Source organism: Pseudorasbora parva, chromosome 25, assembly GCF_024679245.1.
Source record: "Pseudorasbora parva isolate DD20220531a chromosome 25, ASM2467924v1, whole genome shotgun sequence".
Classification (NCBI taxonomy): domain Eukaryota; kingdom Metazoa; phylum Chordata; class Actinopteri; order Cypriniformes; family Gobionidae; genus Pseudorasbora; species Pseudorasbora parva.
The window spans coordinates 21716961-21731292 of record NC_090196.1 but is presented as its reverse complement, the minus strand read 5'-3'; the positions used below and the strand labels follow the sequence as shown (position 1 = coordinate 21731292).

Sequence of the window (14332 nt, the reverse complement as noted above, 5' to 3'; positions counted from 1 at the left end):
TTAAAATGTTTTTATTTTATTTATTTTAATTTTTTTATAGCAGCTGCTAATGTTGTTGTTTGAAAAATCATTTTTAAAAAGTTACTCTCTGATACCATTCTGGCATCCTTCAATTTCTTAGCAACTTGGTTTATTATGGATTTGAGGAGCACAAGTGGGATTTTGTAGCCAAATGATCCTGTAATAGAAGTCTGGTGTGGAGAAGAGCAAAGCTGGTGTGGGAGGAGCAGTTTTAGATTGGCAGAAGACAAGGGATCCCAGAAGGCTTGAGAGAGATGCGAGCCAGCCAACAGCTTTTCATTCATGAAGATACAATTCAGCTTCGACACTTGTTTACTTCGGGGTGTAGCCCAGCTGACTGAGTGAATTCAACCAGTGTCACCGAACGCTATGCACTCAACTAGACATTCTCATGAGTGCGAACTTGTGGGCTTGATCTGAACACCACTGGACACTGTTCAGTTCAACTTTCCTTATGGGATTGGTCTGGGCGAGTATGAAGAGCGCCGTCAGAAGCTGGAAGCGGCGGTCAGCAGTGTCTCGATAGGCGTTATAGAAGTCTTCATTCAGAAGGATGCTGGTGGGAAATGCCTGCAGACAGAGAGGATGAGATTTGTGGAAAGGCGCTGGAGCTTCTGTCCGACCTGTGCTCGAGAGGAGAGGTGCACAATGAAAACTGCTTGGATTTCACCTACTATTTTCGCGATCTCGGGAGACCGAGATATTCGGACTCTGGTAAGGACAGTGTTTTAATCTCGTTTTAAACATAGTTTACCGTGTTTGTGAGGTTTCGTGTATCGTAACTAATCAAAACGCCACAAATTACATTTAAACAGTCAGGTTCAACTACACACGAACCTTAAACTTGCTGTCATGGCACTTTCAGTTTTTTTAAAAAAAATGTCTAAAAAGTTATCAGGAAGGTTTGTAGCGACTTTTCATGTTTAAAATACGTAGGCTACATTGTATTTGTAATGTGTTCGGCTAAATTGCAGCTAGCATTGAAGAAGATGGATTTTGTCATTAAAGTAACCCCACCCATAGCTTCATTGAAAAACAAACAAAATGTATTAAGATTGAAAAAGGCGCGCCTTTTGTTGTTGTCATGGTCTTATTAGATTATTATTTGTTTATTTTTATTTATGTCATTTTTGGACTTATGCTTTGTTTAGTTTATCTTTATCCATATATACCCAGTTCAGTTTACTAGACTTTTTTTTTTTTTTTTTTTTTAATATTTACACTATGTTGTTTAAAAATCGACTTATGCAATTATGATATATGTTCTCAGCATGAACTATCACATTTATGTGTATGTAAAAAAAAAAAAAAAAAAATATATATATATATATATATATATATATATATATATATATATATATATATATATATATATATAATATGCATGTACTCATTAGACTACATGATTCTTATTTTTGTTTGTTTGATTTTAGCTTAATTTTTCTGTATTCATATTTTTTTACTTCAAGTTAAGACAAAACACACACAAAAACACACAAAACAAACTCTAATCATCAATCCCCACAGTCCAGTATTAATGACCTATTTCGAGCTGTCCTGTATTTTCCATTTGCAAATGCAGCCTACATTCATTCAGGTTTAATGCATGTCAGATGCAGTGTAATTTTAGCAAAGATATTCCTGCATGACCTGCAGGAACATCATTTATTTTTTATTTATTTATATTTATGCATTCAAAAGTTAAATTAAGCATAACATTATTATAAAGGTAGTGTTCCTGGAAGGCTTAACAGGAAACTTTTGAATCTCCAAAATAAACCGTCATTGATGTCAGAAATAGATTCAATATTTGGGCTAAACATGACATTAGCTTCACTGAACCTTCATTCATAGATCATAGGCTCTCCTCAGATCCTGTCTTCCTCATCCTCAGAGCGCTCGACAGGAAGCCATTAGGATTCCACCCCACCCTGCTACTCTGTACACTTTCTCCTTTGTGATTATCCTGCATTGACATCCGTTAACATGAGGCCTTCAGACCCATGGGACAAAGATTCGTATGAGTAATTTGGTCCCTCAAGATGGATTGTACAAGAATTTAATGAAAGAGCACAGCTGGGTTCAGAAGAACCCAGTAAATATACTCTTAGCCTGATGGGAGTTCACATGCTTCGTTGCAAAGTGCCTGTATGGTGGAAACTATTTTATAATGGAACCCAAGGGAACCTGGCACTCTGAGAGGTTAATAACATCACTGTAATGGATGACTTATGGACAGTTCAGATGGCATGGTGTGGACACATTGGCAGGTCTGTGTGTAACTGACAGTGTCTCATTCTTACACAGGAAAGTTTATAACACATCCATGAGCAATGCGCCAGTGAAGGGCTATTGACTGTGAAGCTTGTGTACTAATATGTGAGTCATATTTATTCATAGATACCCTCACCTACAGTTTCTACTACCGTTGACACCTGGACTGTCTTAAATCTTTGATTGGTCAGCCTCTAAACACATTTCTATCCTGAGGCAAAAAAAAAACTTTGTAACTTGCCATCAAATTTGCGAATATTCTCCCAGCTTCGATCTGATTGGCTAGCAGCTGCTAGCATCTGCGGTCTGCCACCTGGATTTACAGGAGTAGAAATAAAAATAGACATTCATGAGAGGTTGAGCTGGGTGAACACGGTCTTTCGAACTGCGTTGGCATGCTCATCACACATAAAGAATGATTAAATAGTGTTTTTGTGTTTATATGTGAACAGTGACACATACCCAGATGCAAAACGCGTCTGGATTTATGTCACACCTGCTAAAGCTCAGAACAACCTTAAAAAAAAGATGCAGAACAACCTGGGAAAGTACTGTTGTGTGTCTAGCTTATTAAAATGAACGTGCAAATTGAGAGACAGTTTGTCGGGACAATCTGGCTGTAATCTATTTGATACCCTAAATCTATGGTTTGCCTCCTCTGCATGGTAAGTGACCTTTCTTGTAGACATTCAGGTGTGCTTACCTCAGCAGGAGGCTTCATGTTCCTCTGTTTCTCATGTAAAAGCACCTTTGCTCAAAGGACACACAATATTGGAGGAAAGAGAATGCAATCTTTCTCCTTTTTTGGTGGTGGTGGGGGGTGATGGTAAACAAATTCGCTTTAAGCTAGTGTCATTAATCTTGTGTTGGATAAGTGAATAATGTGAAGTCAGAGCTTAGAAATGAGTTTAGTGTCTTGTGGGATTGTGAAATCATTTTGAAACCATGAGATGCAATCTTTAGTTTCCATATTTCTAACACCACCGAAGCAACATGAAAATGTTTCCATAGAGATGCGCTGTTCTGTCTGAATGCTTGTTGTTGATGCCTCAAGATGAAGAAACATCCACATTGAGGCAACAAGCTCAATTGTTTCTGGTCTTTTTAAATCAGACTCTCTTTTATGGCAAGTTAGTTCACTGAGCGGCCATCTTGGAAACAAAATGTGCAGTTAAGTACTAAACAACATAAGCTTTTATCTTTCAAGCTAGTCAGGCTAATGCCCTTTCATGAATAAACAATGCCTCTATGAAAAAAGCAATTGGCAGTTTTATCTTAAGGCAAGAATTGTCTAACAAACATGATCGGCACACATGGAGGGGGAATTTGCTGAGATCTTGAATGCTATGATTTCTCTTATTTTTTTATGTTTTAAAGGTATACTATGTAACGTTTGGCTCTCTGGCAGTTAAAAAAATAAAACTGAATGCATTTTGCAGAAAATTGTTTGGGTTGTGGTTCGACTCTGTGTGACTGTTAGGATGACTGGTTATGCTTATAACAGTTTCACTACTAGGCTTAAGAGATATAGCCAGTTTAGATGGAAAGGATCTCAAGAGCATGACTAGTTAATTATGTTACTAGCTTTACCCATTAATAGACTCAGTACTTCTTGAAAATAAATTCCATCATGGTGCTACAGCAACTCGAACTGAAATGATCATTCCCAATAGATAATGCTTTACAATAAACTCTGTAAGAGAGCTACATATAGCTATTTATCTGTTCAATAAAATACCTTATATTAAATACCTTATGATAATAAAAACAGCATCTCTGCGTAACTTTTACAATATTTTAAATCCCTTAGTTCTCACCATCTCCGAAATTCTAAGTCAATGTTGATTCTTGTTTTATTACATGCTCTATCATATTATGCTCTCTTTTCCACTTTCCGCTGTTCTGCATTTTTTAAAAGGCGATTCCCAGTGGTTTAAAAATTAGCTGCTCAATGTCAACATTTCTCACCCGTTGTGACAACTAACTTATGCCACACCCACACCATATACATGGCGGAGCTAGAGCAACATTTCTCGATTTAGGAATATGATGAGACATGCATGGGTGAGTGGCGTATACGTAATTTCCTGCTAAAACCATCCCGTTAAGTAAATATAAACGCTTATATTAAGCTTATGGGTAAGACAAAAAATGTATAATAATTGGAAGAAGGATTAATGTATTGTTCATTTGAACAAAAAAAATTACTTTGAAGTATATTTTTAGTCATCTTCAGCAAAGCGATCACTAAAAAAACAGATGATTGGTAACAATATCCCACATTTGCTTTATTAGACAGGAGCTATTATTTGCTCCGCTGCTTTAAAGCATTTGTTTTCTTCACAAAGTTTTCTTATGTTGTATGTAGATTTAGGTACATATTAGCACTTCTGCCACCATTTTATCCCTTTTCTATTGCATCTTAACCAGTAATTTTAGTAATATTTTTAGTAATATTTGGATAAATCTGATTTGCTTAGATTTAGCATTAAATCATGCTCTGATATGTACAGTACACTTAGAAATCTACTTTGCATAATCTTCATTTTCAGTTCAGATTCAAGCTCGGTGTCCTGGCTTACTTTTGGAGTCTCACACTAAAACAATATGCATGAAATGTTATTGCACTGAATATGTGTCCCAGTGAGGCTGCTAGTCAGAGCAGGTTCTCAGTTGCATCATTTATTCATATTATATGTCCGTATCGTAACCCTAAGGACACAGTGGCTGTACAGGATGTTAGTTTTTATATTAGTGTGCATATAGTTTGTTTTATATTTTAGCCAACATCCACTTTGTACAATGTGCAATCTTATACGTACAATAATTTCCCCAACACTGATCACCACCTTGTACCAAATGTATTTTTTCTAATGAGATCAGATTTATTTTAGCACATATGATTTTTTTATCCCATCTAAGGTAACACAAGAGAATTTTAAAATGTAATATAAAAAATAATAATAATTTGCTACAATGTTCTCATATCAAAATTGCCATCTAATTGTAACGTGTTTCAGGCAGACAGGGATACTGTTGTATTAGAAGTGAGCTGGATGTCATGCACAAAGTTTAGTGCACTGTTACGCAAATGAAGCCGATGGTTAATTTACTGTGTCATTGAAATCCCACAGAGTCTATTAAAGTTTGTGGAACATTGCTGAATGCTAATAATACTGATTACACCTTGACAGCATTACAAAAGAAAGAAATTATTAATCCATTCAATATATGATTTCCCAGTATGAAGCCTGCAGGAGGATCTGTTTTGTCAAATATGTGCTCGCTTTTATGAGCACTTGTGAAGTTTCAGAACAGTCCAATCAAGAGGCCAGCACTTGATATTTTAGTGCAATGCTATTTTCTCATGATTTATGGAAAGTATAACTAATTATAATAACTCAAATCCTTAAAAAAAACATTATTTTAAATGTTCATTGTACAACACTTGAGCTTTTGAAGTTTTAATGTAATATTTCCCACAGATATTAAAGGGGGGGTGAAATGCTGTTTCATGCATACTGATCTTTTTACACTGTTAAAGACTTGGATTCCCATACTTAACATAGACAAAGTTTCAAAAGTTAAGGTGGACGTTTGATGGGAGTATTTCTGTGTCAAAAATACTACTTCCGGTTAGTCATAACTTTCGGCAAGTTTTTTGAGATCATGCGTCCCCTTTGACGTTAATGGGGGCGGAATTTCCTTGTATGGGCCTTACGGACAATTCTACCGGAAGCGCGTGAGAGAGAGCGAGGGAGAGAGCGAAAGCAACAGGCTACGCCCATCAAAGCGCTGGCTTGTAGGATGCTGGACAGGTGATGTGCGCATAACAATGTCACCAAAAAAGTGCGTTTTTGGTTGCCAGACCAAGACAGTCCTGCACAGATTCCCCCAAAACCCCGCGTTAAGGCAACAGTGGATGTAATTTGCTTTTCCGGATCAGCAACTGAGTTGCGCGAATGTTTATATCTGTTCGCTGCATTTCGGTGCCGACTGTTTCATAAACAAGGCCCAGCTCGACACAGGATTTTCCCGATCGCCTAATGCTGAATGATGGAGCAGTCCCAACGTTAGAAGGGACTGCTTCAAATGTCTGTGTTTTTTTTAGTCCGCTTACTGTCTACACAAACCACGCGTAAACACACACACACGTGCACAACTGCACTTCCCACATGTACACCTTCAAAGACAAAAATACGACGATATAATTCAAGTATAAATATGTAAATAACTATATAATATGCTTAGCGGCTTGTGTTAGTGTATAACTTGTACCACATAGAGACGTCCTGCTCTAGTCGTTTTTGCTGCTGCTCCTGTTCAACTGCAGCCTCTGGGTCTGATTCCGGATCATAGATGTATGGCTGTATCTGATTAAAAGCCATATTTTTATTTTGAATAAAGTTTTTTCCCCGCTGTTAGGGGTGACAGCTTTACGACGCACTCGACTCAACATAGCAGCAGCGAGCACACGTCATTATTTAGCTCCGCTCACACGACACGCCCCCACCCGCTCGGCTTTTTTCGGAAAGACTCGGAACAGCGCATCTTTCTTATATAATTATGAAAAAAATAAAGACTTTTCGGAGATATGCAGGATGCAATGCTACTCTATAGGTACTCAAGATTGACATGACACTGACTGAAACTGAGTGTTTCACCCCCCCTTTAAGAATCTTCATGTTGTTCTAAACTTATTTTATTTTCCAAAAAGATGTTTAGCAGAATGTTCACACTGCTCTTATCCATTCATTGAAAGTGATCAAGTTTATTGTGCTTTTTTGCCATTTTACAGCCCTATATCATTTAATTATATGCAAAAGCATCATTCATATCCTGACTTGCATCTCCTTTTGTGCTCTAGAAAGACAATAAAGTTATATATATTTGGAATGACATAAGGGTGAGTAAATAATGACAGAATTACATCATTTTTAACTGAACTATAACTTCTTAAAGGGTTAGTTCACCCAAAAATGAAATTGATGTCATTTAATGACTCACTTTAATCTTCATCTTCAGAACACAGTTTAAGATATTTTATATTTAGTCCGAGAGCGTATCCAAGTGTATGCACACTATACTGTCCTTGTCCAGAAAGGGAATAAAAACATCATCAAAGTAGTCCATATGTGACATCAGTTAGTTCATTAGAATCTCTTGAATCATCGAAAATACATTTTGTTCCAAAAATGACTTTATTTGAGGATTGAAAACCAAACCGGAAGAGAAGACAATGCTGAATAAAGATCCAAATAGTTGTGAATCAGCAAATTGAGTCATGATTCGGATAGCGTGCCAAACTTTCACGGACTAAATATAAAATATCTTAAAACTGTGTTCTGAAGATGAACGGAGGTCTTGCGGGTGTGGAACGACATTAGGCATCATTAATGACATCAATTTCCTTTTTGGGTGAACTAACCCTTTAAGTCTATCTGTCTCAGATGTGAGAACCTGAAAAAGTAGTCTAAACAATATATTTTCCCCCAGTATAGGGAGAAAAGATCGGAGTGGACAGAAAGGCAAGCAGGAGGCAGGGTGGTCTGACAGGGATTCATTCAGTCCACACTAAAAGCATCTCTGCCTTGGTGGCCTAATTCAGAGAAACCATCTCAAGGGGAGACAGAGAGAGACAGAAAGAGAGGGAGGGGGGAGGGGGGATCTTCTATGTAGCATCTATTATTGTGCATTCAGCAGTTAGAGTTAAGGTTTAAGTCTAACCCAGATATTAGAGATCTCCTTTGCAAAATATCTTTATCTGGATCCCAGAAAGAGTTTTAGAGTTTTCAGCTTTCATTTGAAGGTCTGTTTGGACACAAAACGGATTTAAAGACTTTAAAGCCTTTCTTTATTTGTAAAAGTCCACTCTGTATAACTATATTAGCGTTCACACAACCTTCTGTTTATTATAAGCACACACTGCACACTGTTTTGGCGTCTGCCGCTTTAAATGCTCGAGCACTTTAAAGTCTGGTGGGTTCTGATTGGCTCTCAATGTTTTTATTGTTCATCAGCTGGAAAAAAAAGTTTTGAAAGTTATTCCAGCGATATCATTCCTCTGTGTTCTGTTAACGTTGTGGTTTGGAATTCACTATTCACATTAGAAAACATTTATCAAAGCTGTTATAGTTATCATCAGGGTGGAGGGTGACTGACTTTCTCTCTTGCTCCAGATGTGTCTGTGAGCCTGTTGTCCCTTTTGGTGACCACATGTGGCCTGGCGCTGTTTGCCGTATCCCTGTTCGTGTCATGGAAGTTGTTTTGGGTGCCATGGCGAGATCGCTTCTGGCCCGGCCTGAAAGACCAGCAGGGCGAGCAGCAGCCGGTCCTGAACGAGGTGGAGGGCCTGGAGCGGGAATACAGCGAGGACTTTGAGAAGGATCCCCTCGGCCCAACGGTGCTCCCGGAGTCAGCCATGAAGATCAGCCACACGTCCCCGGACATCCAGCTGGAGGCCCAGACTAAAGCGAAGGAGCTCAACCACATCCATGTAGCTCGCGTACAGCGACAAGTCACCGAACCGACCTCATCTGTCAGGTGAGTCATGTTTTCCTGACTTCATCAGGTATAATCACTCAGCCTCCATTGATATTCATTTAGCAATTCCCAGTTGGCATTTGTCAGACAGTGTGAGCCTCTGTGACCTTCAGATTTAATTAAAGTTCTTTTGAGTCTCGTTATTCAGAAGATGTCTAGCATAGTGGTGACCAACAGAGATCCGCCCTTCCTTTTCTTCTCGCTTCAGGCACAACTCCATCCGGAGACAGATGAACGTCTCCAACCCCGATTTCAACATGGCCCAGTTCCAGAGACAGGAGTCCATAACGGGTCCAGGCCTGGGGCGCATCAAGCCTGAGCTCTACAAGCAGCGGTCGGTGGATGCGGACGACGTCAGGCGAGCGGACAGCTGCGGCCGCCTGCACTTCATCCTCAAATACGACTGTGACTTGGAGCAGCTCATCGTGAAGATCCACAAGGCCCAAGATCTACCTGCCAAGGACTTTACGGGAACGTCCGACCCATACGTGAAGATCTACCTGTTGCCAGAACGCAAAACCAAGCATCAGACCAAGGTGCACCGCAAGACTCTGAACCCAATCTTTGACGAGGTTTTCCTGTTTCCTGTGGCATACGCTGAGCTTCCAACGCGCAAGCTCCATTTCAGCGTCTACGACTTTGACCGCTTCTCGCGTCACGACGTCATTGGCCAAGTGGTGGTAGACAACTTCCTGGATCTACCTGACTTTCCACAAGAAACCAAGCTCTGCAGGGATATCCTCTATGTTAGTGCGGTAAGTGTTCCTAAGTGTGTGTATGTTAGTCATGACAATATTGCTCCTGATTTTGCCCTTAAACAGTTTGTGTGCTCAGTCCTCTCAAATAATAATGTTGTGGCAGAATCTCTAATATATAGTGTGATGAGTAATATTCGTGAGAGAAAAGCAAGGCTGTTTCGTCAGCTGGTTTGAATTAGGTGTAGGTTGTATTAGCTGCCGTATGTTGTAACACTGTGGGGGCTTTGAGTGCGTGACTCAAGATGGTTTTTATCCAGGTTCAAGAGGCTGCTATTGGAAATCTATGCATGGAATTTGTACATTGATGATAGTGTCCGTTTAAATTAAACCAAACACAGTGTGCGTTTCCCTTGATTTCAGTAATTATAATAATTTTCTCTAAGTATATATTTGCTGTATTTATTTATTTACATATGTATTGAAAATGTTTATAATTAGTGAAATCTGGGGGGAGGGGTTATATAAGTTTTTTATGAAAATAATAATAATACTTTTATTCTGCAAAGTTGCATTTTTTACATTATTAAAGATTTACATTTCGAATAAATGCTGTTCTCTTGAACTTTCTATTTGTCAAAGATGTTTCTTGAGCATAAATCATATGACACTAACGACTGGAGTAATGAAGCTAAAATATCTATCTATCTATCTATCTATCTATCTATCTATCTATCTATCTATCTATCTATCTATCTATCTATCTATCTATCTATCTATCTATCTATCTATCTATCTATCTATCTATCTATCTATTCTAATCAGGCATAACATTATGACTTCATTAGGTGAAGTGAATAACACTGATTATCTCTTCATCACGGCACCTGTTAGTGGTTGGGATATATTAGGCAGCAAGTAAACATTTTGTCCTCGAAGTTGATGTGTTAGAAGCAGGAAAAGTGGGCAAGCATAAGGATTTGAGCGAGTTTGACAAGGGTCAAATTGTAATGGCTAGATGCCTGGGTCAGAGCATCTCCAAAACTGTGGGGTGTTCCTGGTCTGCAGTGGTCAATATCTATCAAAAACGGTCCAAGGATAAAACCGTGGTAATCTGGCGACACGGTCAAACAGACAAGCTACTGTAGCTTAAATTGCTCAAGAAGTTAACACTAGTTCTGATAGAAAGGTGTCCACCCTGTTCACCGTCGAAAGCACAAACAGTGGGCATGTGAGCATCAGAACTGGACCACCGAACAATGGAAGAAGGTGGCCTGGTCTGATGAATCATGTTTTCTTATACATCTTGTGGATGGCCGGGTGTGTGTGCGCACTTACCTGGGGAATCCTGGTGCCATGTGTTCCCAAGATAAGCGATGCACCTGTGGTGCGTTCCACTCCACTTTTGGAAACGCACTTGTGAACTTGCCTAAGCACTTCCCCTCGGGTGAATTCCCGCCGCCATTTTGAAGTGCGTTCCACTTTGTGAAGTGGACAAGGGAAGTTTATATGGACGGATCCTTGCTCCCTCGATTCTGACCGTGGAAGCAAGTCTGTCATATGTACACTTCAGCAGCTTCATATAGACAGCTGACACCTTTCTATCAGAACCAGCGTTAACTTCTTGAGTAGTTTGATCTACCATAGCTCGTCTGTTTGATCAGACCACAGGGGCCAGCCTTCACTCCCCACTTGCATCAATGAGCCTTGGCCGCCCATGACCCTGTCGCCGGTTCACCACTGTTCCTTCCTTGGACCACTTATGATAGATATTGAGCACTGCAGACCGGGAACACCTCACAAGAGCTGCAGTTTTGGAGATGCTCTGACCCAGTCGTCTAGCCCTAAATTTGGCCCTTGTCAAACTCACTCAAATCCTTACGTTTGCCCATTTTTCCTGCTTCTAACACATCAACTTTGAGAACAAAATGTTAATTTGCTGCCTAATATATCCCACCCTCTATCAAGTGCCATGATGAATAGATAATCAGTGTTATTCACTTTACCTGTCATAATGTTATGCCTGGTGTGTGTGTGTGTGTGTGTGTGTGTGTGTGTGTGTGTGTGTGTGTGTGTGTGTGTGTGTGTGTGTGTGTGTGTGTGTGTGTGTGTGTGTGTGTGTGTGTGTGTGTGTGTGTGTGTGTGTGTGTGTGTGTGTGTGTGTGTGTGTGTGTGTGTGTGTGTGTGTATATATGTATGTATGATATTTACACATTGAATTGCAACACATTTTGGCAAGATTATAGTGGTGTTCATTTTAACACTATATAAGTATAGTATTATAACTATATAGATTTTTAGACCACTTGTGATCGTTCTGAAGAAAATGCAGTAAATTGTCATTCTGACAGAACAAGTAAACAAAATATTTGAGTATAGTTTTCTCTCTCCCCTGATCACTTTCATGCTTCTGAGGTAGCAACATAAAAATATACTTTGAGAAGCGTGAATATTTCATAATCACACATGGCCCACGTAGGGGTGACCTATATTTGAAATAGCTGGAGAGTTTGCCCTGACATGAATATACAGCGGTTTTAGGTTTATTGTTTTAAATTGAAGGAGCGCAGGACTGATGTCTGATGGGGCGAAATTGATCCGTCTCATAAGTGGACTTGTGCCAGTTGTCTGGGAGTAAAAAGCTCTCAGCCAAGAAAGAAACACAGAGGTTTCTATGTGCAGGCGGTCTTTTGACATACTGTACTTAAAGGAATAGTCACCCTATAATTAAAAATCTAATTTACTCACTCGTAATATTTTAAAACCCATTTCGCAGATGACATTCGCAACATCAGTCTTACGTGTAATTTTAAATTTGAAATGTATTTATATACACTAACCTAAATATTCTCAGCTGTTTGGGGGTAAAGTGCTAAAATAAAGGAGGAACTGGTTGGTAACCGTAGTGTATATATGAATGTTATTCATGCTATAAATGAGTACACAACATTGTTGACATGTTTATTTTAATCTAGCAGCAATTTCATGTCTTTTTAAAGCCATGTTCTTTATGAATTTATTGAAAAGAGCTGATACCAGTATATTTCCCTTGATCTAGAGGTTAGTGTCTAGGCGATAGTAAACGTCACAGGCTGTTTCAGTGCATATAAGTGGGCCATACCTCTAGGGATCACCTTGGTGGAACACAACCCACACGTGCCATCAATGCATTAATCATTTTTGGAGGCTTGATTGTATATCTAACATAACTTATGTAATGCTATGTTGTAAGACTTTCCATTGATAATGTAAGATACAGGTATTACTGTACGTAGATTACCTTAGTGCCACTTATACGGTTGCTGTTTTCTGGTGTTTGGTAGTTATTTGCACACATTCATAAAGCAATTACAAAAATATTTACAAGTGCTACAAGATATTTAATTGGAAAAAAGGATATTTAATTGGAACTTAACCAAGGATGGATTCAGTGGTGAAAAGTGGGTGTTAAACACCATATTGGAGAATGCGAGGTTGCTAAACAATGGTTAAATAGTTTAGTTAATTCCAAACAATATCTAAGTCAGTTTAGAATAGTGTTGCCAAGTCGGTGGTTTTCCAGTGGAATTTGGCTATTTTTACACTGTTGTTGTTGTTGTTGTTGTTTATTTGTTTTTGTTTTTATCCGCTGGTTGAAGCAACCCTTCATCTTTTCCTCTTGCCCTCAGAACAAAATGTTTACCCCCAGAACATGATTTTTACCAGGGAACCCACCAGAACGCAATTAAGCTAGTTTGGCCATGATTGGCTGGGTTTTGAATTGCAAACGGGCTGGTTTTGTTACACAAACCTGGCAACCCTGATTCAGAGGATTACAAAAGCACAGTTTGTGTTTTGAGAAAGTAAATAGGGTCAATGTTTTGATTTTATGTTGACATTTAAAATTGGACACCAGGCTTTTCCCCACCTAATAGAGTCCTGCAGTGATGAAATAACTTGGAAGAACAATTTGTCACTGGTTCCCTCGAGATTTCCATATGGGTTTTTATGATGTTTTTTTTTTTATGAATGCGTAAAATAAGGCCTGTTGTAGGGTTGCCCCTAAACACGACTAAAGATTTTTCTAATCAACTAGTAGTTGTTCGTTTAAGCCATTAGTCGATTAGTTGCACATTTAATTATAGTCCTCCTGTAGTCAATAATTATATCCCTTATAACTCATCTTTTTAGATGAGTTTAAAGTTTAATGTTTAAAGTTTTTCCTGTGAAAAAATTATTCGTGCTTTAAAATAGCTTGAATGTAACTCTACATCCTTGAGTCGTTTAGTAAATATGACTTCATGAATATGCAAATTAGCCCCTTCCCCACTCACTCACACAAGCTCAGAAATACAGTCAGCCAAATTTCTGAGGTAGGCACTCAGAACGTCAGACATATGACCGTAATTCATATGCTTATCCTTTCGCTTGACTTCATTACTAAACAGTTAATGTGTTGCTAATGTTACACAAACCCTGTTCCCTTTCACCATCTCAGCCTGGCTTCAGTATCACTGTATCCTTAGCGCTTAAAACAACATAGAATGTCAGTGGAGAAAAGCATATAGTTCATTATAACGTCGAAATGTACATTTTTATACATAATCCACCCACTGTATTGCTAAATCTCATATCAACAGAAAAATATAACGGGATAACCCGGTTTCTCTTGAGACTATGTCCACTGCTTCAGAGCAGTAATGAGTTAATGATATGCTAAAGCCCACCTTGACATGATTGGTTACAAGGTAGATTGTGATGTCAGAAACACCAGTGATTTCAAACCGCGTTTTTGAGACTGTTGAGTATTTTCTCTTTAA

General features: G+C 38.8%; 1 protein-coding gene across 1 annotated transcript in view; it reads left to right on the top strand.

Annotated features, from left to right (window-relative positions):
- Positions 1-231: 231 nt before the first annotated feature.
- Positions 232-14332, top strand: part of syt9b (synaptotagmin IXb) — a 32425-nt gene continuing 18324 nt past the window's right edge. Inside the window, exons 1-3 of the mRNA XM_067436687.1 lie at positions 232-735; positions 8475-8838; positions 9047-9593. Of these exons, the coding sequence (XP_067292788.1) occupies positions 588-735; positions 8475-8838; positions 9047-9593 (1059 nt within the window). The 5' untranslated portion in view covers positions 232-587. The remainder of the gene's footprint in view (positions 736-8474; positions 8839-9046; positions 9594-14332) is intronic.